Source organism: Orbicella franksi, chromosome 1 (assembly GCF_964199315.1).
Source record: "Orbicella franksi chromosome 1, jaOrbFran1.1, whole genome shotgun sequence".
Lineage (NCBI taxonomy): Eukaryota > Metazoa > Cnidaria > Anthozoa > Scleractinia > Merulinidae > Orbicella > Orbicella franksi.
In genome coordinates, this window is record NC_138145.1 from 6480713 (window position 1) to 6506186 (window position 25474).

The window sequence follows — 25474 nt, forward strand, 5'->3', positions numbered from 1 at the left end:
ATTTCGACAAGAGGATCTCGTGGTACGGGAACATTTGCAGCACAGGTGGTTGAATGCATTTTTTTCTTCACAAATGCAATTTTCAGTGAGCTTGGAGCTGAGGACATTGTCAGCCGCTATGACAAACTGTTACATGAGTGGAAGTTGTTGAAGGATGCCGAACAAGGCTTTAAGGGGGTCATGGGCTTGGACCACGACCGTCCACTTGTGAAATGCTTGGATTCTATTCCACCTGGCAACCAATGCCTTTGTTTGTTCTTTCATACAAATTCGGGTGGGCTAACCTTAGGTGCGGGTAAATTCTTTGTGTACCTTTCGTCAGATTTTTGTTTTACTTTTTGTTATCAAATGTGTGCTTTGTTACAACATTCATGAGGGCTAATTCAATTCTAACAAGATTACGAGTTTTTGAGCTTTGCTTTAATATCGTAATGTTTGTTACTACATAACTTTCAAACAATCTTTTGTGAAGTTGTATAATTTTCATACCATAGGTTGAGGGAATTATGCAGAGATTGTTAACCTCTTAAAATTTGTAATTTGGTTTGTTCTGTTTAGAAATGAGGATTGGCTTTAGTCATGGTAGAATTGATGGTGAGTATGAGTTGCACCTTCACGTCGATCCTCTAGTGTCAGTGGATGCTCTTAAAGAACAAGTGGCAGATGCTTTGAAAACGGCCATCTTTATCTTCAGGGTGATATCAGACAGAATAAATTTTGTAAAAATGGAAGGAGCATCTATACGGAGGGATCTGCAGAAATTGATTTATCATTTCAAAGATGAAAAGGAAACCACTGTGAATATCACGGGTGTACGTCATAGCGTGTAACTATTGAATGTTCAGCAAGTGGAGCAGGCTTTTTTCATTGTCAAGGACATAATTGCTTTTACCCTAGCAAGCAGTAATGCGCTGATGGAGTACATTGCACAACAGGGGGATAAGGTTGACATGTAGGTATCAAAAGTTGATCCGGATAGTTCAAAAGTGATATTTTACCAAAGAAATTACAAAATTCTTGGAAGCAGAAGTCTCAAAGCTAAGTATGACTTTGTTCTCTCTAAGGGCCGATTTACACGGTACGACTTTGTCGCATGCGACAAGCTTACGACAGGCCTACCACATGAACTGTTTCGTGTAAATCAAACCTACAACTCGCTTGCGACTGTTGTGTACGTCAAAAAAAAAAATGTCGTAGGATTTTAAAACATGTTTTAAAACGCTGCGACAATCGTAGCCGAAGTCGATAGAAAATGAAGCATTTTGTGATAAATTTCTACTGAGTACGGGACGAGGTGAAGTTTTGTTGCGTCAAAATGGCGGACGAACTTGTTGTCTGATTCATATGAAGACGTTTCTCGAAAAGTAATGAACGGATTAATGCGAAAAACGTCTCTTTAGAAAGTTTTTTCAAAGCGCGGGACAGCTAAAATATTTTTTTACTGTTTGTTCGAACTTTCGCTCCGAAAAGCCAGGTGCAAACTTTTGCATATTTAATTTTGTAAGTGAAAATGTCGAGCGCGAGTAAATGGTCCTAAGTCATGTCGTAGGCCTGTCGCAAGCTTGTCATATGTGACAAAGTCGTACCCTGTGATACACACTTCTTGTTTCTTTTGTTTTGGTAATAAGTGTGTACAGGTAACTTTTTTCCTCTTATCAGCAAACAAAGTGGCTGGTCCATCACAAATTTGCTGTAGTTTAAGGGTGTAAGAAAGTGTCAAAGTACAACACAGTAAATTTTTGTGTTTTTGTTGCAATACATTGTTAACTCTTCCTTTCCATTTTTCTAAAATTTTGGCTACGTTTTTAAACAGCAAATAAAGTGTACAAGTTAATAGAAGCTTAATAACGTTAGTTTTTCAGCTAGAGCTAGAACCTTTCTGAAGAGGTGACCTTCACATAATAAATATATTTTTGCTTTCTAACGCCAAGGTTTTAAAAATTATACCTAAGGCGGCTTAGGTCTAAAACTCTACAATTTAAAAGAGGCCCATGACAAGAAAAATTGGGGAGGCGCGGTGGCCTCATGGTCAGTGCGCTCGAATCGGGATCGAAAGGTCCAGGGTGATATTGTTTTGTGTTCTGGGCAAGATCCCACAGTCCTTTCTCCACCCAGGTGTACAAATGGGTACCGGCGAATTTAATGCTGGGGTAACCCTACAATGGACTAGCATCCCATCCAGGGGGGAGTAGAAATACTGCTGTGGTCGCTTCATGCTACAGAAACAGGGATAAGCACCAGTCTGATGGGCCACTTGGCTCGTATGCAGACTTCACCTTTACCATGCCCAAGACTATTGTGGTGGATCGCCATTGAAAGTTTTCAAAACATGAATTTTGATACACAGAAAACATTGGTCGGATGCATTGGTCGCTTCAGATACTAGCCCGGCAAATCGGGCTGCTCATCTCGTTCCTATTTTCTTCGTCATAGTTTCTATATGTTCATATGAGAAGAGAGTAATAGAGATCTCGGTTTTTGCGACCTCGATCTGGAACATTTTCAGCCCGGAACTGAAGAGGCCTTCACTCTCTCACTGAAGAAGGCGCCCCTTCCTCATGGCATCACTTTGTCTTATCTCACGTTGGTCTTCATAGAATTAGTAGTCTTTTGTCTGCCGCAGTTAAGTTACACAAGTTGACCAAGCTAAGACAGACATAGAAGATAGAATTTTATGTGGCGCCTCCTTGGTTTTCTGTTTTGCATTTCGCGGTAACCGGGCTGAAAATTTCCATGCGTTTAGATTACAAGTTTGGTCACTTTACGGGCCAGCCCGGCCGGTTTCCCGAGCTCATATGAACGGGCCAAGTCGTTCTCAAGGTTACCTTATTAGAAGTAACATACGACTCATATTAATTGGTTCAAGTCAAGCCGTACGCACATTCAAGTGTTCGCATCATGGGCAGATGGACCTAAGCAGTAGTTACAGTGAAAAGGTCCGGACGGCTGGCCTTCAAAGAATGCATAGACCGTTTTCACTATAACGTCACATGCGCAAAGGTTTCTTGTAGTAGAAGTAAAGAGTTTGCAAAGACTTCCGGTCGCTGTAGTAGAGATCGCAGCAGATTTTTATTAAGGGTGCGTTCCTTTCGGATGATCTGGATCAGGATCAGTGATCCAAGATCTGTCTGGATCATGGCGCATCAAAAGAACCGGTAAATCCATGGCCAGGTTGGAGTCATCGGTTCCTTTGATGCACCATGATCCAGACAGATTTTGGATCACTGATCCTGATCCATATTATTCCATAAGGAACGCACCCTAAAGCTACCAGAAGTGTATACGAACTTCTCTACAATTACTGTCTATTCTGGAGTGTAGTGTAGCTAGGTATTCACGTAAGTTTGATAAGCGTCTTAGTTGAAGATTTAATTTAATATCGCGTTGATGGACGTGTTAGAGCTTTTAGTGAGCATGAAGTAACATTTTACAGTTATTTCGAAATTAGCACTTCGTTTTAGGAGCTACAAAAACCGTTGATAATTATGGAGGTTTGCTAGTGCAAGGGCTCAGAATATCTCCGTTCGCGTTTAATGTAAATACGAGATTTTTTTTACACTTGGCAATCAGAAATGAAATGCCTGAACTTCATTTAGGTAATCGGTCCTACATCCCTCTAGGTCCACACTGTCAGTAGCGGACCAAGTATTACCCCTTCTATTTATGGCCCAAGCATAATGTGCGCGGGCGATCAATCGAAGCACAGGCGTACTGTGACGTCATCATTGAACAAGGAGATGGCAAACCGTGTATAAGATAAATAAACCAAATGCATCTTTAATTTCACAATAAAATACAAAGCATGAAACGATTTTAAAATTATTGCTTAAGTAACATATATACTTTACATATTAAGGGCCGATTAATTAAAATGAGTCTAGGTGGAAAAAAACAAAACAAAACAAAACAAAACAAAAGCAAGTTAGACCGGTTCCTGAGTACGTTTATTAAACGTCATTTAACCGTTAACGTCTATTGGGATCAAAGGGAACTTAACTTTTGTCCTTATGCCCCTCCACAATCTCAGAGCTGTTTGATGGTGATACTTGAACCCCCATTTCGTATTCCGTTAAATATATCGTTGAGTGCAGTTCATGAAAAAATTCCACACAGTTCTGTACAACGTTGTGAAAGGAACCTTTTCTTTAAGAGAAAACAATAGCCCGAGAAAAGTGTTCTCCTGGTCGAAGAACATGCATCAGTGATGTCAAAACAACAATAAAGGCATTTATAGAACGACATTTAAAACGCGTTCTTCGCGAATTCGGTCTCTTTCGCGCTCAGTTGACGAAATTTAAATTCCGCATAGCCCGGTCTAACCACGGTTTAAACTTAACCAGGTTTAATTTTAGCTTTGTTTAAATAAACGGCCCGTATTTATAAGCCATGTTTAGTCGCTTTGCATATCACGCTCTTCGTCTTTATCCAAGCCGTGAATTTCTTCTGCATCTCGGCACGGCGGCACTCCAATTTCCGTTATTGCATGTTATTTTACTTGCGCCGACCAACTGGAAATTCTTGTCGCAATAGAATCGAACGGTTCTGTTATGTCTGAAGTCACTTGCACTTCGTCGGCCATTTTTGGACGCTCCTGGGTTCGTGCAGGGAGCTAGAAATTAAAACGCAGCGAATTAACAAGGTTGTTAGATAACTCGTGGTCGGTTACCGCTAAAGAGTATTGGGCGCTTCAACGGCATTTGCTGTTAGTGCTATCGGACTAACCCAATAAAATACAAGCTCGAAGCTTTCCAGCTAAATACCTAAATTGTAGACATATTTGGGTTTAAAGGCCCTGAGAACTCATAAGACCTCCCTGGTTTGACTTAAACTAAACCCAGACACACGAACGGGGCGAAGACAAATATATGATGAGCTTATGGACATGATGAAAAAGGTATTCCTTATACGATAACTAACCATAACTTAAACTTTCGTGGAGGTCAGCAAGGCAGCCGAAACATAACTATCGTGAGAAAAATTTTTCAAAGCTAGAGAAGCCGACAAAACGAACAACAAAAGTAAGTACAAAGAAGGATATGTGTGGGCCTAACTTGACTATTTCACAGCCATGAGTGATTATTATAGTAACACAAGACAAACTAAAATCAACAGTTAAGTAATGGACAAATGAGCTTCTCAATAAAGGTATCTATCAATAAAATAGCTAGCATAGGGAGCCTAAAGGTGTTAGGCTACCTCATCATCTCCCACGTCACTTAATGTTTTGCATCGTAAAAACAAACCAACAAACAAACAAACAAACAAACAGAATGTCAAATAATCTTCCCATAATCTTGTGACCTCCAGCGGTGCAGCTTTGAATTACATTATACTAAAAACGACTAGTTCTAATATTGCTAACAACTTCACTGCAACATTGCAAATGGAAAAATGTTATGACTACAATCAAGTTATCTGTCACTGACCTAGGCATCTAGGTTTAGGTTTTGTCCAGTTTCCATCTCTTGAGCAATAGATTCTAGGTGCGCCGTCCATTCTGTACTTTCTGTCACATTTGTATACCACATGGCCAGAGTAGTAGAAACCGCGATGAACCGTTCTGATGCCATTTTTCGGAGTTCCTGGATCACCGCAATTGATCACTACAAAACAAATCAAGGCCGAGACGGCCATTAGAACGGTTTTCAGTTGACTGTCGTAAAACCCAAACCAAACTTATCACTCTAGGAGTCACAAAGACAAAGAAATCAACGAACCAATCAAAACACAAAGAAATTACATGTAGCTGACGGAAAGAGCGGGAAAACGAGTGGGAGCGAGTAACAATGGGTTTTACATTTGATTGGAGGAATTAGTGGCGCCAACTATACTGACTTCAACACGGAAACAAATGTTTTGGAAACCTAAGTGAAGGTTCTTTGCGGTGTGAAAAGTAAGAAAAGCAATAAATTTGCCAACTTTAAAACATACATTGACAAATTGGCTGTGTGCCACTCCACTGTCCACTTCGAAGACATTTTCGTGTTGAGTCTCCCACCAATTTAAATTGTAGTCCAATGCATCGGAACTTTACTTCGCCGTTAAGGAACGTTGAGGTCTCTATGATCTTCTCGCCATTAATAGGAGCAGCGATTGGACCGCAGTTTACCGCTAAATAAGACAAAATAGAAATAACGATTTGTGAATGAACAAATATACGAGCGGTGTGGTCCGTCTGCGTTAAGATTTCGGTGCCGCTGCGATACAACTGCGGTAAAACCGTGATAAAATTGCGGAAATACTGCGAAACAGTTGGAACAGCGGCAATTTGTATGTGACAACTATCGTTTGGCTCCTTGTGTAAGGTCCCAATGCTTTAAACTGAGAAATTTGGCTATTTGAATATTATTTATCCATTGCCTGTCTATTTCTCTGTCAAACCGAAATCAGAAGAACGCCATCCAATTTTGTTGTCTGGTGGTCTGAATACTAATGTCTTATGCGTCCCATAAGGCTATAAGGACTGATTCTGTTCTTGATGATGATGATAACGAGGACGACGACGATGAAGATGATGATGGTGATGATGAGTCTGATGATTGCTACGTAAAAATAAAAAAATAAAAAAAATAAAAAAAAAATCGATTTTCACAGGCGCTTAAATTTGCCGTCATTTTGGCCCACCATCTGACTAGATCTTCTTTCACTTCTTCTCCGCAACATTTGTTAACTTGATTTATTAAAATGAGTGAACCAAACCTACTTGTACACTGAGGTGATGTTCCACTCCACGTTTGGTTGGCTTGACAAACTCTTTGCTTGGATCCAACCAAAGTATAACCTTTATCACATGTATACTCCACTGTGCTTCCGTAAGTAAACACATAGCTGTTTATATTGCCGTTTACAGGAGTTCCCGGATGGCCACAGTTTCTTGCTGCAACGTAGTGATAAAAAACAGGGGAATGTTGTCTTAGACCGTCCTATCAAAACGTTGTGGCCATGTAACAGAATTTAACGATCTCAGAGTTAACGCCATCATGATATCACACCGTATTCCTATACAATAATTTGACTTATCCCCTAAAGAAAGAAATTAAGAACGAAAAATGGTACGAAATCAAGAATAACTAATAAGTCTGCAGTTACTACATGTATCTTTTACGAGAAGCAAACAGTTAACTTGAACACAATTTTCATCTTTTGTTAGAAAGCTGTTCTGTCCAGGAGAACAGCTAAGCTGAACTGTCGAACACCATTGTTGTCAGCTAATTGGCATTAGGAACCCATTCTAGCACAGTCTAAATCATTTGCATATTTATTAACGCAATTAATTCCGGGAAGGACACTGTACGTTCTAACGTACAACACATTTTCGTTTCTTTTTTCTGGGGAATATCTTCTTGTTTTGTTTCTGTCATGTGACACGTTTATGCCAAACGCACTAACAAACACTGGAGAGGTTATCGATATCATTGGTAACAAACTATAGCTATATATGTCACATATAAAAGGTCTACAAAAGTAAATGGCAAGCATGGCTTATGACATGAATAGCATTTGGTATTATGAACACTTTGTTGTTGTTGTTGTTGTTGTTGTTGTTGTTGTTGTTGTTGTTGCTGTTGCTGTCGTTGTCGCCGTGTTATATACATATTAAAATAAACACTCTTACACCGTAATAGAGGCTGCAAATACTAACCTATACAAGTGAGCAGAGATTTAGCAGGCAACCATTGCCCTTTACTGCAACGTTGAATGGAGAAGCCAGTTTGAGAATATCCTGTGTTACACTGATAATACACTCTTTCACCGTTTGAAAACCATTCCCTCAGGGCTTGCGAGGCCAACCTGAGATGTGCGTTCGGGGGAGGAGATGGCTTCTTGCATGATTTGGTGTTCGAAGGTGCTGAAATGCATAGAGAGGAAAAAGACTTCGATGTCAAGGATCCAGTATTTAAAGCTTAGAGGTATATTGCCCTTTGTCGACAACGTAGTGGTTTATTATTGAGGAAAAATTAAGAAAGGCATTTTTCGAACGGCATTAGCTGCCTAGAGTTGTTTGGGGCTTCTGGCGTATCGCGAGAATGGTGTAGCTTTAAAGCTCATAGTGGCTCGTCCCTTCAAAGTCTGCACCCCATCCACCCCCACCTCGTTTGGCGTAAATCGTTACGTTGCAATGATTTAAATAAATTGAAGCGCGTTACGATCAGGTCCCTACGATCGGGCTAGGACTTGGTGCATTGGTTTCAGAGTGACGTTAGAAAGGAACGTAGTAAGTAACAGAAACTATAAGTAATTCACCTTCACAAAAAGGAATTGGTGAGTCCCATTTCCCATCAACACACTGACTGTTCGCTGAGCCTCGCAGTGTAAAACCTTGCTTGCACCAGAACTGAACAGAGCTATGATGTTGATGATTATCACCGAACACGAAACCATCGACGGGGGCAACTGGTGGAGAACATGGAGCTGAAAAATAACGAAATAACAAGCAAATACATAGTGTTCGCTTTGCGTGATTTACTATTTTCCAAAATGTAGAAAAAATTCTATTCCTTGGTCTCGTTGCAGCCACGAGATCTCCAATTTTATTTTTCAAAAGGAAAATATAATCATTCGACGGACATTCGCTCCAGCCATACTTTCTCAAAATGATTCCAGAAAAAGTGGCAGTTTTTTTTGCAAAGGAGAGTATGCGTGGACCTCTCACAAATGTTACAGTATCGATCCAGTCATATCCAATGATATCTAGCCCTGTTTGATTACGTGGAACAGTTCTCAAAACAAGACAAGAAAGCGTCTGGAAGTGAAGATGACTGACCACGCCGAGTGTGGTCATGGTTTACAACATTTACACACGTGAAAACATCAGGAAAACGTCAAACTGGCTAGTATCTTATAAAACGTTTACTATAGCTGCGATATATCACACCTCAAGATAAATGTAGCGATCGGACAAAAATTACTTTTCAAAGTTGTATAATTTTGTCTCTTAATTATATCTAAGGGGGCCGCTGTAATTGGCTAAGCTGTAGCGGCTCCCCTGGCCATTTTGTTTTTGTTTTGCTGTTTGTTTCTTGTTTTTGTTTTTGTTTTTTTTGTTTTTTGTTTTTTGTTTTTTGTTTTTTGTTTTTTGTTTTTTTGTTTTTTTGTTTTTTGTTTTTTTGTTTTTTGTTTTTTGTTTTGCTTCCTCTTCTTTTTCTTCTTCTTTATATGTAATAGAAGGCCGAAGCTTAATAAATAAATAAAATAAATAAATAAATAAGTTTATAAATACAGGCTTTTTTGGTGTTAACATACATGTCATTGGCCAAAATTCCTTCCAAATTCTCTAGCCAAGACTAAATTATAACGGTTAGAGTCAATACATGTATAGATTTTGACCGTTTAAACGATTTTACGTTTTAAAGTTAAGTATACAGATTATCTTTGTTAAGCATCTTACATTGTTTTACCTCTACAGATTGGCGGAGTACCATTCCACCGCCCATCGAGGCAAGTGATTACAGATGAGCCATCTAAGAAATACTGATCTTCACATGTGTATGTGACACTGTCTCCCGCAGAAAAATCACTTCCTCTATACGAGCCATGCTCTATGTTGGCAGGGGCCAGGCAAGTGGCTGAAAGTAGAGCGAGGATGTAGAATGAAATGACAAATTGAATCAAAAGATCGATCCTATTTACTATTCTGCTTACCTGGATTTTTCATTCATTTTAATCGCGATGGCCCGTTGGGACATAACCCAGCGAACTGGATGTTTTTTTTTCGTTTATTTTAACGCTTGCCTTTTACGTGGCTCAACGGTACAATAATCTTTAAATTAAATAATGCTTGTACTTTATTTTCATCTCTCGGAATTTCTCAGACCCCAACATCTCTCTCAAAAATGGGTCGAATCGTACCTTTAGCCGGGAAAGTTTACTCACAGATGTCTACATCAGCTACCCAAGCCCATATATATGTTCACTGTTCAGGCTAGAATGCAAAACTCTCTAGCAGATGGGAGAAGGATTTATTATAATTCTTTATTAGGTCCAGAGAGTTGGTTCCCAAATTTTCTTTAGATTGAGACTCAAGAGTCCTCATGGGCCCGATGAGGATGAGTGAGTGTGAAGACCATTTTAATCCAGTTAATGTTACCTTCACAAACAGGAGTTGGGGAATCCCACCTTCCATCATTGCATTGACTGCTATTTGAACCTCGTAAAATAAACCCCTCGTCACACCAGAACTGGACATTACTTTGGTGTTGGATGTTGTCACCGAACATAAAGCCATTTGCTGGTGCAGTGGGGGGTTGGCAGTGAGCTAAAATAAGTCAAAGAACGACAAAACAATCTGTTACACGATGGAGACGGTATCGACGTAGACGACTTTCAGCCAGTGACACCAGATAGACGAAGAGTCCACTCGTTAGCTAAACACCCGTTACAAATCGCCAAATTCCGCTTCCCAAACTCGTTAATAATTGATCAATTTGAAACAAAGGTAGTCAGAATCGTGACGGTGTTTGGACTAGCATAAATTTTTACAATTTTAATTCTCCGTTTTCTTCCTAGTTTTAGTTTCCACTGAAAAGATATATCAAACACTCGATCAGTATTTTATCACATTTCCAAACACCTAGAAACTCGTCAAAAATACTCCGCTGCGCGTCGTTGTTTTCACTCCCTTCTTCTCGTTAGGAAATATGCCAAGACACGGACTCACGTGTTTAATTTATTACATCACCAACGTGGCAATTTTGTATCGGCAGATCTTTAAAGTTTTCAAATCCTAAAACTTCTACGTGTTGCTAATTTCTAAAGCAATATAATTGTTGTCATCGTGAGAGGGTCTGTGCTCGCCGCGAGTGAAAACGATTTTTATGCCCACGAATATTGACATTTCAGGGTTTTAATCTTTAACAAGTCACTCCTAAAGCAGTGTAAAAAACTATACTACAAGAATTCCTATAGTACAGCTTTTAATGGATCATTGATTGTCCTTTCTAGTTACCTCGGCAAACTGGAATTTGGCCAAGCCACTGTCCGTCCACGCATGTCATGACTTCAGATCCTTCCAACACATACAGTGGGTCACAAGAATATGTTACGTTTCTACCATTGCTGAAATCATTACCATCATGCGAGCCGTGAACAAGTCTAGGGGGACTGGGACAAACATCTAGAGTACGAAAATGCAAATATTCATCTAAATCCAAAGCGGAATATATGAAATTAATGTAATTTATGAGAAAAATGTTCCAAGGTTCATTTTCAATATGTAGCAAACGATCCCAAAGCCCATGCGATCACTGCAACAGGAAAGCACCTCTTTAGGGGCCATTTCGCCATCATTAAGTTCAAGCCTTCCTGAAAAGGAAAACTGGCAACCAGATTTATATTTAGCCATGTAGTTCTTGAAATTCATAGCGAAAAAAAACAAAAAAACAGAAAAACAAAAACACCTTCACACAGCAACTACTTAAATCATTCGGCCTGTTACCTCTACGGCAACTTGGAATGTTGTTATTCCATTTACCACTGTCACAGCGTAATACACGTGGGCCTATTAACTTGTAGCCATGGTTGCAAGTAAACTCGATGATACCCTCGTTATCAAATTTGTTCGCCAATATCACTCCGTTGTCCAGCTTGGAAGGGACCTTGCAAACAGCTGAAACAAGAACACAACCTGAGTTTTAAAAACTAGCACATGACTTTCTTTTTCTCTACAAGAGTTTAAAGTCAAAACTAAATAAAAGCCGGTTAATTTTCATATTTTTTTCAAGCAAACTAAAACCCTGGGATGTTCCAATTTAAAGTATTTCTTATTACTTTATTGTTGAAATTATCGATATGAATATTACGGTATTGTGATTATTTGCCCCACCGAGTTTTTCATCTGTCGTACACCTCGATGTTACCTTTACATGTGGGAACTTTGTTACTCCATGTTCCGTCGAGGCAAATGATTCTGAAAGTGCCCGTCAATTTAAAATTGGCTAGGCAAGTAAACGAGACTTTCTTGCCATGCCGGAAATCCAAGCCTATTCTACGCCCGTTCAGTGGATTGCCAGGATCGGTGCAGGACTCTGAAAATTTCAAATAAATGTTTGCAAGTTCAAGGTTGTTGGCCAACTGAATGATTTAGAATGCATTTTTTTTTTTCATTTGTTTTCTCTCGCGAACAAGAATATTTCTTGAATTAGGCTTTACAAATAATTGTTTAAATCCATTCATGAGGTTCAAATATATACGAGGGCTAATTCCAAGAAATAAAGTCAAGATTTGCGTTCAGGTATAAATGTTGTAACTTACTTTTACATTGGGGCAGAGATGAACTCCAAACTCCTTTCCGACAGTCCATTGACTTGCTACCAGTCAACGTGTAGCCATTATTGCACATGAAGCTAACCGTTTGACCGTGTTCAAAATTGTCACCTGTCCGAGCGCCATTTCGTGGAATTCCTGGATCCTTGCAATTTGCTAAAGAAAAATAAAGGGATGCTTGAATATATTTCCCTCTTTATTACAATGGTCCAAAAGAATGCCTTCAAGGACAATACTTGGCAATAGAGCCTATATCAATATATTTAGATCTTCATCGTCAAATTTTCGCCATTTTTGACTTGCCTAATGTGACCAGAGATATTACCCGACTCTCCTTAAGTTAGTTAGTCGGACATTTTCCTTACCTGAGCATACCGGTAGTCTGTGACTCCATGCTCCGTCAAGGCAAGTCATGCTGGCGAAGCCGTTCATCTTAAAGGTTGGCTGACATTCAAACGTCACTTTCATTCCGTGGCGGAAGTCGCCGCCTATTCTGAGACCGTTTTGGGGAGTACCAGGATCAATGCAGGACTCTATAAAATTAAAAACGATATTCAACTCATGCGTGCCTAGATTGAGAACCAGAAATGTTGAAAAGTTTTTAGACATCAACGAGAAGCGCGTAAAAGAATAATAAATGGCCGCGGCTAAGAGAAACCTGTATATGAACTGAATGATAGCTAAATGACAGCCATCCTTTAGTCAACTACACCATGGAATTAGCCAAAAACGGCAAACCTCCTTTCCTGGGGGTGGAAATTGTCAAACACATGTCCGTCTGGAGACAGAGTTATTTAGACAGACAACAGACACCGGATTATTATTGCATTATCAAAGTCATGTCGATATGAGATATAAACAGTCACTGCTAAAAATGATGTTGAAACGTGCTTTTAAGCTTTCATCTAACTGGCAGCTGTTCCACTTAGAATGTAACCGTCTCACGCAGACTCTCTCTCGACTTCTGTACCCAGCCGTACTCTTGCAATCAACAATCAGTATTTTTGTTACTGCGAAAGTACCGGGAGATTTAAGATCCAAACAGATGCGTGACGAGAAGAAAGCACCTGTGAGAATAACATTTAAGGACCAGAGACCAACGAATTCTGTACGAAGACAACTTGGGGAATTAAGTCACAAAATTGGAACAGATATCCAACCCGTATCAAGCCAAAAGATCGGATCCAACACTAAGCCAAGAGAAAGAAACCCCCTATTGTGAATCAACAATGCGTTGTATACAATTTCAAGTGTAATCTGTGCGATGCAGATCATGTCAGCTACACATGCCGACACCTGTATCAACGTATTGAGGAACATAAGGAGTCTGCGATTGTGAAACACGTCAGACGGCAACATGGGAGGGACCCAAATTACATAGGTCTTAGATTTAAGATCTAACGGAAGTGCCAGAGCATATTTGACTGTTGAATTTATGAGATGCTTTTTATAAAAGGCCTAAAGCCAACTTTGAACAAGCAGTCTGACTCCATCCGCGCAAAGTTATTTTTATAGCGCAGAGTGTTTTATATTCCATACTTACTGTATCTTTTGTAGTTTTAAAAATAGTTCGTTATTGTCTTATATAGCCTTTTGTATTTTAGTTTTTTATTACTTACGTTTTGTAACGCTTAATGCATATTTACATAGTTTTATCGCTTTCCAAATTCTCATGTCTTGTTTTACTCGTATATGCAAACATTTCTAATCATTTTATTAACTTGAAAATGATGTCAGCGAGATCGAAAGGTCGGTCATCCTTATCTCTAGTTTTATATTAAAAACAAATTAAATGCCAAAAAATATGCGAACAAATAGTACATGATATTCCTTTCATATTAACTTACTTTTGCACTGAGGTAGAGAGGAACTCCAAATTCCTTTCCGACAGACCATTGACTTCCTACCAATCAACGTGTAGCCATTATTGCACGTGAAGGTAACTGATTGACCGTGTTCAAAATTGTCACCTGTCCGTGCGCCATTTCGTGGAGTTCCTGGATCTTTGCAATTTGCTAAACATAATAAAGCAAATACGTTGTGGATAAATTTATAGTTGAAATCATATCAAGGGATGCTTAAATATATGTCAAACTTTATTTCATTTTTCTATCTACAAAAGAATCCATTCCCTTTAGCGTCGAAGACAATACTTAGCAATAGAGCCCATTGAATTATATTTAGACCATCATCTTCAAATCTTCGTCATTTCCACCTTTATTTTATGAATATGGATATAACTCGACACTCCTCAAGTTAGCCAGTCAGACATTTGCCTTACCTGAGCATACTGGAAGTCTGTGATTCCATGCTCCGTCAAGGCAAGTCATGCTGGCGAAGCCGGTCATCTTAAAGGTTGGCTGACATTCAAACGTCACTTTCATTCCGTGGCGGAAGTCGCCGCCTATCCTGAGACCGTTTTGGGGGGTACCAGGATCAATGCAGGACTCTATAAGATTTAAAAACGATATTCAACTCATGCGTACCTGGATTGAGAACCAGAAATGTCGAAATTTTTGAAACATCGACGAGGAACGGGAAAAAAGAAAGAGCGAGCGAAGGCTGGAAGATACCTGTATATCAACTATAAGGCTTTAATCTGATTATGAAATAAATGCCGAAATAATATGTGAACACCTAGTACATGATATTCATTCCATATTAACTTACTTTTGCACTGAGGTAGAGGTGAACTCCAAATTCCTTTCTGACAGACTATTGACTTGCGACCAATCAGCGTGTAGCCATTATTGCACGTGAAGTTAAGTAATTGACCGTGTTCAAAATTGTTGCCTGTCCGTGTGCCATTTCGTGGAATTCCCGGATCCTTGCAGTTTGCTAGGTAACAAAACGTTAAGAATCGTTTTGAGTGGTGTCTAAGCTGCGTTTTATTGTATCTCTGTGCGTATAATATAGTCGAAGCTCTCGTAGCAGTTGAAATCAAACATATTCCTTATCGTATCAACGATATGCTTTACAAGAAACAAATTTACAAATTTTATCACCGAGAAACAGTCATTTTACCGACCTCGAACCCCTTCAGGGTCAATTTACAGACAACAACACTTTACACACCGTTTTAAAATATATCATGGCACCAAAATCGTTTCTTAAAGGCAGATTAATAAACCTATAACACGCACCAAAGCAGATTTTGCCATCTCCAACTGAGCCCGCATTACATGTACATGTAAATGAGCCCACACTATTCTTGCACGTAGCGTTCGCATGACAGTCGGAATGTCCCTCTGTACACTCGTCAATATCTAAAATAAAAGAGAAAGAAATGTTTTTTTCATTTACTCTTTCTGCTGCTTTTGCCTCCTTAAAAACACAGACACTTATTCAACTTGCACAATAGAACGGTTTCTGTATATAAAAATTCTGCTGCAGCTCCGATGCTTTAGCAAATAACACAATAATAATAATAATAATCATAATAATCATAATCATAATCACAATCATAATCATCGTCATCGTCATCGTCATCGTCATCGTCATCGTCATCGTCATCGTCATCGTCATCGTCATCGTCATCGTCATCGTCATCGTCATCGTCATCATCATCATCATCAAAATAATAATAATAATTTTCGACTGAATGTCTAGCCGCTTAGTTTCATACCGGTACACAAGGGCGCAGAAGAGTTCCAGATTCCATTCTTGCACCTAATGGTTGACGATCCTGTTCGTTTAAAGCCAGGATCACAAGCAAATGTCACCTGCTGTCCGTGTCGGTTACCAGGCTTAGAATCAAGAACTCGGCCATGTAAAGGAACAACGGGATCTGGGCACGAGGCTTGAATAGAAACAACAAGGCAACAGTGTTTTATTAATTAGAGAACAACTGACTTATTCGCGGTTAGGACAATATAACATGGATGGGTTGCTGCAGAATTGAAATATCTGAGTTGCCATCCATCGATCATCAAGAAACGTCCTTAATTCAGTAATAATGATATGAATAAGGACATTGATACTGTCAGCCAATCCAGAAGCCCGTATTCTCAGTCGGCGTATTCCTTCTTAAACTTATACCATCAAGATCCTCAGGGTTCTCTCCAAACATTGTTCCCAAGGTCCGGAGTAGTAGTTATTATTATTATTTTAAAACTGCTTTCTTCTCAAGTTTTTTGGTTGGTATCTACTGTTTTAATCCATCAAAACTAACCTTTACACTCCGGTAAGTCATTATCCCATTTTCCAGCCACGCATTCTAGAACCTGCGACCCAATCAGCGTGTGGCCAGGTTGACATCCGAACGCCACAGTCTGTCCATCGAGGAAATCATCGCCGATTCTGTTTCCATTTACAGGGATACCAGGATCCAGGCAAAAAGCTTAAAACAAACTTACTGTTTAGCAACTTTCTTAAGTTGAGTTTATCGCCGAACATCAAATTTTTCGTTTACCTTTACACTGAGGAAGAGAAGCACTCCACTTTCCACTGATACACAATGCTGTCGAACTTCCAATCCGCTGAAATCCCGAAAGGCATGTGAAGGAGATACGCTTGTTGTGACCAAACTCGATTCCATGTCTAACACCATTTTGAGGCGATCCTGGGTCTTCACAAGATGCTAAGATGGAAAGAGATTAAAATTAGAGATCAGTGAACAAGAACAGAACAGGGAAAACAAGGTTTTTTCAGAGGACGTCGTACGAGTGATCTTTACAATTTGAATTACGACTAAAACCTGAGAATTTTTCGTTTCAAAAGTTGAATCACACAAAATTCTTATGCGCTTTTTAAAAAATAAGTGTGAATGTGTGACTTTCTCTTTAACACTTTTAAGATGATGTAATAGTAGTACTAAATAACGACGTAATATTAAATCTACTAGTACTCATTGTTATAAAAGAAAGGTTTTTTCTACAGCAATTTCAACGACCAAGAGTATTACCTTTGCAAACAGGAAGAACAGTGCTCCATTTCCCGTCATGACATGTCATTGATTGGCTTCCCACCAAACTGAAATCTTGTAGGCAGAGGAAGGTCACGGTCCTTCCATGGGCAAAATTGGAACCGATTCTTCTACCGTCCTGGGGCACTCCAGGATCAGGACAGGACGCTGAAATATCAAAACGCATTGCGTTATTATTTACGTTGTTCCATTGAAGGGAATAAGGACAGCAGAGTTACATTTGATAACTTTTTTTGAGGTAAAACAGTTCTTTGAAAGCTCAGAGACTTTTGGGTGAGTGGAGGCGCATTGATTTAATTATTAGGGAGTGTTCAAGTGAACTTGAGACGCAGAGTTCCAAAGCTCAAGCCCAGGTTATCCTGCAATATAGTACTTTCCATTCACAATGCCTCTTTCTTCTCGGTTGTCTGGCAACTGTTGAATTGTTTCTAGAAACCAGTTGACAAAATGCCGAGAAGTGACCGTTGTACTCTTCATGTTTCCAGGAGGAGAAACAACTTTAGACACTTTAGTCACTCGCCTGTATAACAAGCTATCAAGCCTTCAGATCCATAGGAACAAAACAGAATCCGAAAACAGAATCAGTATACGCACCGCTAGTCACAAGAAGGTTTCTGATGCCATTTGAGAAATGCTGGGCGTTTAACGAGCCTAAAATGGTTCCTGAAACTAGTAAAACTTGACCTAGCCTACATTGTCCCGAGATTTTGGCAGATTGCACGTTTCCCTTGCGAGTCCAAGCCTCGGTGATTTACTGCGTAAATTAAATTAAGTACAGCATACCTTTACACGTTGGCTTTGTGGAATTCCACTGTCCTGCTATGCAAAAGGACGTAGACGCGCCATCTAAGTTAAAGTTCTTATTACATCTGTAAGCCACCATTTGACCGTCACCAAAATCGTCACCGATTCTGACTCCATTCTCCGGCATTCCTGGATCGCTACAAACAGCTGACAAAAGTACGGTCCATGGAAGTTCAAACTGACACTAGCAATCCTTCGTCAATAAATTCCACACATTACAGAAAAGAAATCAATTAACCCAGTCGACCGGTCCTACTCCCAAGCAAGGAGGAAGAGAATCATGCCCCGTCCACACTAACCCGGAGGAATTTGAAGACGGAGGTTTCAATCCGGAGACGCATCAAGTGTTTTCCGTTCACACTACGCCGGAGGAATTTTTAAATCAAGAATCATCAGCCATTTTGGATTTGTGTTTGTGAAAACTCGGTCAGGGTGATCACGTGACGTTTTCCGTCCACACGAAAACGAAAAGCCTGCGTTTTCAAATTCGCCTGGTTTGAAGAGGGTTTCCGAAAAAACCGTGACGGATTAGTGTGGACCGTAGGCCTAACCGTAGGAATAAAACCTCCGTTTTCAAATTCTTCCGGTGTAGTGAGAACGGAGCCTTAACCGAGTAACTCTGTAATCAGAAGAAATTGTTTCAAACCGGAGAAATACTAACATATGAAAAATGCTTGCTTTTCTTGACAATGGCTGTAAATAGTTTTGAAAAGTCTTCAACAAAACGAGAGAGATTCCGGCTTTAAAATCAAACGGGATGCAAGTAGTAATTCATCATTCTAAGAAAGCGGTACCCAGCTCATATAACCCTCAGAAAAAAAAAAAGTGGAAATAGCAAATTGTCTCTTTTTGGAGATAACAATCTCAGCTCGTCAGATTATGTACCTTTACATTTGGGAATGCCGTTACTCCATTTGCCTTCATTACAAACGATCAGTTGACTTCCCACCAGCCAATATCCTGATTCACATATGAATCGTAAGTGTTTGCCATGTCCGAAACTGGAACCAAGTCGTTGACCGTGTTGAGGAATTCCAGGATCTGGGCACGAAGCTGCAAATAGACAGCAAATAGTTAGTGGTAGCAAAATAAATCATATTTTTGAAACCATGGCTTCTGAATCATTACGCGAACCAGGGAAAATAGTTAACCTACGCAGACCAAATATGTAAGGCTTCATATAATTAACTTGCAAAACCTTTTCGCGTATGCTATTTGCAGGCCGAAAATTTATTCAGTCGGCGCCGTCAGGACAGCACTCCGCATAGACTAGCACTAGCTATCCGCGGGCCAAGCCAATTGTATGAAAGCTGACAGGCAAAAAGAAGATTGCTTTTGTTATTGTTGTATATGTTGTTGATCATGTTATCCGTGTTCTTCATGTTTATTCCAAGTTTTTTTGGTTTGTTGCAATTTTTTGACCTTTTCGTTAACCTTTTTCTTTAACTTGGAAATTGTGTTGGAAATTGGAATTGGGAGAGTTTTGCTCAGTTGGAATTGCCACTAAAGAAAATATTAAATTTGCCATACTCTTAGAGAGCTCTTAGGCGTTCTGGCACCTTCATCGTTCCCGGCTTCCTGCATCTGACCCAGCCGTGACACTCCTCTCAAACCTACTTCACTGGTAGCAACCGTTTGACTCATCCCGCCGTGCGATGTTTTGTATTTTTGGGTGGGGGCGGGGAGGGTTGCTACTGAGATCAAGTTGCTCCAGTTTTATACCTTTGCATTGTGGTAGAGCGGAGCTCCATTTTCCTCCAAGACAACGGATTATCGACGAACCTATCAGGCTGTAGTTTTCATCGCAGGTAAATTCTACTGAGTCACCATCGATAAACGTGTCTCCATTTCTCTGTCCATTTACTACAACTCCAGGATCCTCACAAGTGGCTATATAAAGGGAGAAAATACCAACGTCTTTACATAAGAGAAAGTCAGAGCTGCATATATATACCAATGTGTAAAACTGGTCGTTTGAGATTGCTTAATTTTCTCCCGCATGCTCGATAAGCCCCATAGTAATTTAACAAACCAGCGTTAAAGGAAACACATTTAAATCACTGTTTTACCAAATCAATTTCACAGTAATGCAATGAATACGAATGATTCAAACGAAACCAACCTTTGCAGCTGGGAAGTGCGTGAGTCCATGTCCCTTTATGACAAACAGAAGTCGCGCTACCAACGAGCATGAAACCTTTCGCGCAAGCAAACGTTATCTGTTTTCCATGACCGAAATGATTTCCATTCCGCACCCCATTCGGAGGACTTCCGGGGTCCTTACAGTCAGCTGAAAATAAAGAAAGAGTCCATTATAACTAAGGATATATGCATGTATTATTATTAATTATTGTTACAAGTCGTTGTTGTGTTTTCCGTGGTTTTCAGTTCAAAGAATTTTATTCAAAGTTTACATAGCCTGAGTAGCAGACGTTTTCTTTCCATTTTACAGGCGGGGAGATCAAGCAAGCGACCTAGCAAACGAGCGCGCAAGGGGTGAGCAAAAAATGGGGATAACTGCGGAGGAGATGAGCAAAAATAGAAGAGAAGAGGGATTCGCACTTTCGTTCCCTTCACATGCTTACATTGTCCGTTTTGATATCGTACCGCTAACTTGCCTTCCAGCTCCAGCATTACAATGCAATTTCAATCTGGTATGTAGTGCAAATGCATTTTATGCCTCAACTACCCATCAAATGCAAGCTGCATGACACCGAGTTCTGTATAGTTAGTGGAAATATCTATAAAGAACTCAGGAAAGCTAAAAGCAACTTGTAACCTTCATCTAATAGTGAGCTTAAGCATTTCTCTCAGTTGACTCTTATCTTTTACTCCAAGAAGCCCAAGCAACGCTGGTCTTGAAAAGTCATTCTGATGTAAAAATTGACCAAACTTTTGCTAGAATGTGAATTGTATGCTCGCATTCTTTGCACACTGTAGCTTTAGCTTGAAATTAATCTCTAAATTGATCTTTCTGGTGGTCGTGATTAAAGCATAACGCAAGAATAACCAAACTGCAGTGACTCAGCTCTTTCAAGTGGAAAAGTCTACATAGATACAGGTCGCCAAATACCTGGTGCAGAACAGCCATGCAACTCTAATCTGAGACAAGAAGGAATAGGATCGGCGGGATCCAACATCAATGAAAACGGTTCTTTTGGATAGATTCGGATCTTCTGTGTTTGGATTGCAGGATCAAGCTCGTTTCTCTTCCAGGCACGACTATTTCCGTTGCCTGTAAGTTCCTGCGGTGGAAAAAAAAAAAAAAAAAAAACAAGTAAAGACTAACGTGAAGCGAGAAAGCAATATTTTATTTGATAACATCATTTTCTCTGTTTCCTGCCGAGTTATAAGTTAGTCCATACCTCTTTGTAGGGTTTCCATTTTCCTTTCTCCAAGTACTTAACTTCGTATTTTCTTGCCCAGCTCAAATCCGAAAAACTACCTTGAGTTATTATCGTCGTTATTAACTTCTGCTCCTCCAATAGAATTTCTATATATGGTGATTCATCTTCGGGCGCTGAGCACCAGGCATTATCGTGGTCTATCCGTGCAAACGAAGCAGCGTGATCGTCGCTTTTTGCAGAGGACGCTGTGATGCTTTCATCTGGAATTCTTCGGCTCTCCATTCCGAGTTTGTTGTCACAATTATCTACGAACACAGGTTTCAAAAAATAAATGTGAAAAAAAAAAGATGTTTATTAATAACATGGCAAAAAAGAATATTACTTTGGCACCATTTACAATGTAGCTTTGCGAGTTGAGACTTCAGCTTTGCAAAAATTATTGTGTACCTCGACAAATATTTAACTCCACGGACGTAATTGGCTGATGGAAGTGTGACGGTCTTGTATACAAAATACAATTAAGCGATCACGTTACTTAACAGAAATTTCTTAGAGTATCTGCAGGCCGATGTTAGTTCGTTTCTTTGGTTTAGTGTTGCCATTTCCGGTTTACAAATAATGAAAAACTTTTCCCATAAACAGAGATTACATTTTTTGTTGATGTTTGAATACTATTTCGCTTGTTTTACTTTCCTCCATTTGATTTCGTAATTTATTTTACGGTCCTTCAGATTCCATACGTGTTTACTCTGTTCGGTTACATTTCTGTACCGTTCGTTTCTGAAAGAGCACGTGTGGTTTCTATACCGTTCTTTAAAAGTTGTGCCGCAAAGGCCGATGTATGATTCTGCAGACACTCTAAGAAATTTCTGGTGCGAAAAGGCATAGTTTACTGTATCCCAAAGTCATAAGTACACAACCACAAGGAATTTTCCTTTCACTGATGATAAGAAGTTATTTTACCGTAGCGTCCTGCTGTATTTTCCCTTTTAACTACATTTCTCTGTAAAGTTTCTACCGCACAGCTGACAAGCTCAAAGTACTGACATTGTTTGATCGGTTTATTTCAGTCGCTGTGTAATAATAAAAAAAGCCATTTGCGCACGTGACGGGAAGCGAGCATGCCAACACATTACTGGATTTCATGCAGGCAGACGGCTCCAATGACGTCATACCATTATATGGGATGACATCTGGGCATTTTGGCACGTATCTTCCTCCGCTAAAGGAAGTCTCAAGACCTCATCGCCAGCTTGACCTAGGTACTATTTTTTGCTTAATTATCAGTCTGTTTTTTGCACTAGTTAGATTTCCTGTCATTTCATATCTCTTACTCAGGCCCCTTCCACACTACGCCAGAAGAATTTGAAAACGCAACTTTTATTTCTACGGCAGGCCTGCCGCTCACACGAATCCGTCACGAAAACGGAACTTTTCGAAAACGCTTTTCAACCCGGAGAAATTTGAAAACGCCGGCTTTGTATTTTAGTGTGGATGAAAAGCATTTTGAAAACGGGTCTTCTCAAAAACGACGACATCACAGGTTATTGTTGCTTTTTCAAATTTCTCCGGCGTAGTGTGGACGGAAAACATTTGATGCATTTTCAGAGTGAAATCTCCGTTTTCAAATTCGTCCGGCGTAGATCGAGTTGACGGGGCCTCAGACTCCTGAAGTTTATTCATGGGCTGAATAATTTAATTCATTTTCGGTGTAACGGCGGCAAAGTTAATCAATCACTGATTGAGAAATAAAATTCTTACAGATTCATCTAATTGTTGACGTTTTATTTCGGTACTTTCGCGAACTTTCGTTATTATGCTTTGACAGGATTTCGTAATTCGTTGTTGCTCTATGATTTGGAGCTAAAAACGGTTATAATCTACTGTTATATGCAGCGTAACTCTCACAAATCGATGTCTCGATTTTTTGAAGTGTGAAACTGACAAGCCGTGCATGACGTGCGGTCAAACTTTTCCACCATTTTCACCCAGTACACGTGCTATGTTATTTTTACGCGCTGTAAACAAGTAATTGAATAGACCATATTTTGTGTTTGGACATGTTGGTGCTTCGCACAGTTACGTTATGCTATAAAATACTTCGCGGATATTGTTCGATTTGCGTCAGTTTCAGAAGCTACTCTAGTTATGTGCACGAGCTGTACAAACAACGGAACCTAACACTTCGCTCGTTCGTTTAGGTTAATGTAGTGAGAACAATGTGTTCTTACCTTCTTGTGACCACGTGTAATGGCAGAATACAACTGTCCACAACACTATACGGTAAATGATTTCCATAATAACTTCTCTAAGCGTTATCCAAGATCTATTTCCACGTAGTTCAGTATTCGATTCGTAACTCCTCTCCTTCAGCTTCAGTCGATCAGCACTGCTGAGTCTATTTAATGTTTTGACGTCTCAGTAGTATAGTATCGCGTTTCATTATGAGTGATGAAAGCGGCAAAGCTGACAGGGCAGGGATTACGTTCCTTGTCAAAGCTCACATCCTACTGTGCGTAAACAAATGAATGTCGTGTTGAGCTCGGTACAAACCGTTTTGTTTAACTCTGTGCTTTTCTAAATAAAATTATTCGTCATGCGACAGTTTTTGAAGGTGCTTTTGACGCAAGATTTTTTCTTGAAATGGGTTTGAAAATGGGGTAACTGCATGAACTTTCGCTTGCAACTTCGTTCCAACTTCCGCTTCATCGTTGAAGCTGTCCAAATATTTCATACAGTGCATGGTTTTGGTTTCCATTACAAAGCACAACAGCGAGCAACGTGCCACTGTCTAGAAAGAGAAAAGCCGACGATCTGACCTCGACAAGTTATTAAATCGGCTGAAATCAGCTGATCCACCATGTGTATGCCAACGGTATTTCTATCATACCGTAGAATTCCGAAAGTAACGGCGCCCGTTACTTTCGGATTTAGCAGGCAAAAAGTGCCGCTTCTTACGGGTAGCCGTTACTTTAGGATGGTTAAAAAACGTTCGTACAGTAACAGTCGTTTCAGACAAAGCGGACGCGCAACATAAAAAATTAAACACTCTATTTATGTATGTTTCCAACTACCCTCATAAACAAACCAGACTGTATAACCATTGTATCACAATACAACTAATTACCCTACAGCCAGTTATGCGTCAGTCAATTCTAGCAGTGCCCATCCCCCCCGGGCTAACCCCCGGGCATTAGCATTTTTTTTTTTTTAAAGTGGGCAAATTTTCCGGGGTGGGGACACATAAGCTGTCTAAATGCCCCGGGATGGGGACAAAGAAAGAGGGCAAATGCCCCGTCCCGGGATCGTCGCCTTCCAACACCGCTGCAGTTTTTTTATTAATCAGTGAATAAAACGTTCAACTGTTCAGTATCTTAATGCAACGGTAAAACTTCAAGGACAACAGTACGTGCTAGTTGATTCTGATTATATTTATTTCTTTATATTTTGTTTTTAACAGTTTGCTAGAGGATAGCGTGATATTAAATATTTTGTTGAATAAAAACCATTTGTTTTGAATATTTCGACTAGAATAACGACAATCCCGTTAACAATGTTTAAAATAAAACAATTATCATTCTCAGTTAGAAATCTCACAAATTTAATATTTTATTTCAATACTTGATTATAAACAGTACGTTGAATCAATAACCGAAAAATTAAAACCTAGATAATTTTTGTTCAACAGTGTCAAAAGCAAGTAACTAAGCTGGACCCTTCCATCCACAAAAATGGCCACTCTATGTTTGACAAACGTCTCGTCTTTCCCGATGAACTCATCCATGGCAATTTCGAAAACACGTGGGTCAAATGCCTGGGGTCGCCCCAGGGTACGCAAATGCCCAGCCCCCAGGCCGCCATAAAATTGCGAATGCCCCATCCCCGGGACTGACAACGTTAGCAAATGCCCCGCGTTTGCCCGGGGGGGGGGGGTGGGGAATGAGTACTGCTGGACTCTGCTGCTAGACAAACACAGCCTATAAGTCAAAGTTTCAAGAAAAATTCAGTCAAGTTAGACATAAAATCACAGATAACTCTTCAAGTCAATGTTCAGTCCTGCATTCAGGCTGTTCAATACGCATGACCCGCGCTTGAGAATAGAGACTTTCTGTTTTAGTGACTTCCTCAAAGGGCCGCT

The 25474-nt window shown here is 39.8% G+C and overlaps 1 protein-coding gene across 3 annotated transcripts; it reads right to left on the reverse strand.

The window, feature by feature from the left end:
• Positions 1 to 1884: 1884 nt before the first annotated feature.
• Positions 1885 to 23725, reverse strand: LOC145462588 (sushi, von Willebrand factor type A, EGF and pentraxin domain-containing protein 1-like). 3 transcript variants are annotated; one of them, XM_081446187.1, is made up of 28 exons: positions 23568 to 23725; positions 21355 to 21641; positions 21063 to 21234; positions 20112 to 20279; positions 19712 to 19879; positions 18875 to 19042; positions 17969 to 18136; positions 17165 to 17332; positions 16673 to 16840; positions 16433 to 16600; positions 15887 to 16060; positions 15405 to 15527; positions 14932 to 15099; positions 14543 to 14710; positions 14109 to 14276; positions 12627 to 12794; positions 12250 to 12417; positions 11856 to 12023; positions 11435 to 11605; positions 10946 to 11113; positions 10088 to 10255; positions 9399 to 9566; positions 8245 to 8412; positions 7643 to 7849; positions 6704 to 6877; positions 5932 to 6111; positions 5427 to 5603; positions 1885 to 4609 (listed from the first exon to the last, which is right to left on the reverse strand). In XM_081446187.1, exons 1-28 carry the CDS (start codon positions 23632 to 23634, stop codon positions 4422 to 4424), a joined length of 4776 nt encoding a protein of 1591 aa, XP_081302313.1. In that variant the 5' UTR covers positions 23635 to 23725; the 3' UTR covers positions 1885 to 4421. The 3 variants fall into 3 exon arrangements, with proteins under 3 accessions (XP_081302313.1, XP_081302383.1, XP_081302453.1); XM_081446257.1 differs by lacking the exon at positions 10088 to 10255; XM_081446327.1 differs by lacking the exons at positions 14109 to 14276; positions 14543 to 14710.
• Positions 23726 to 25474: the final 1749 nt, after the last annotated feature.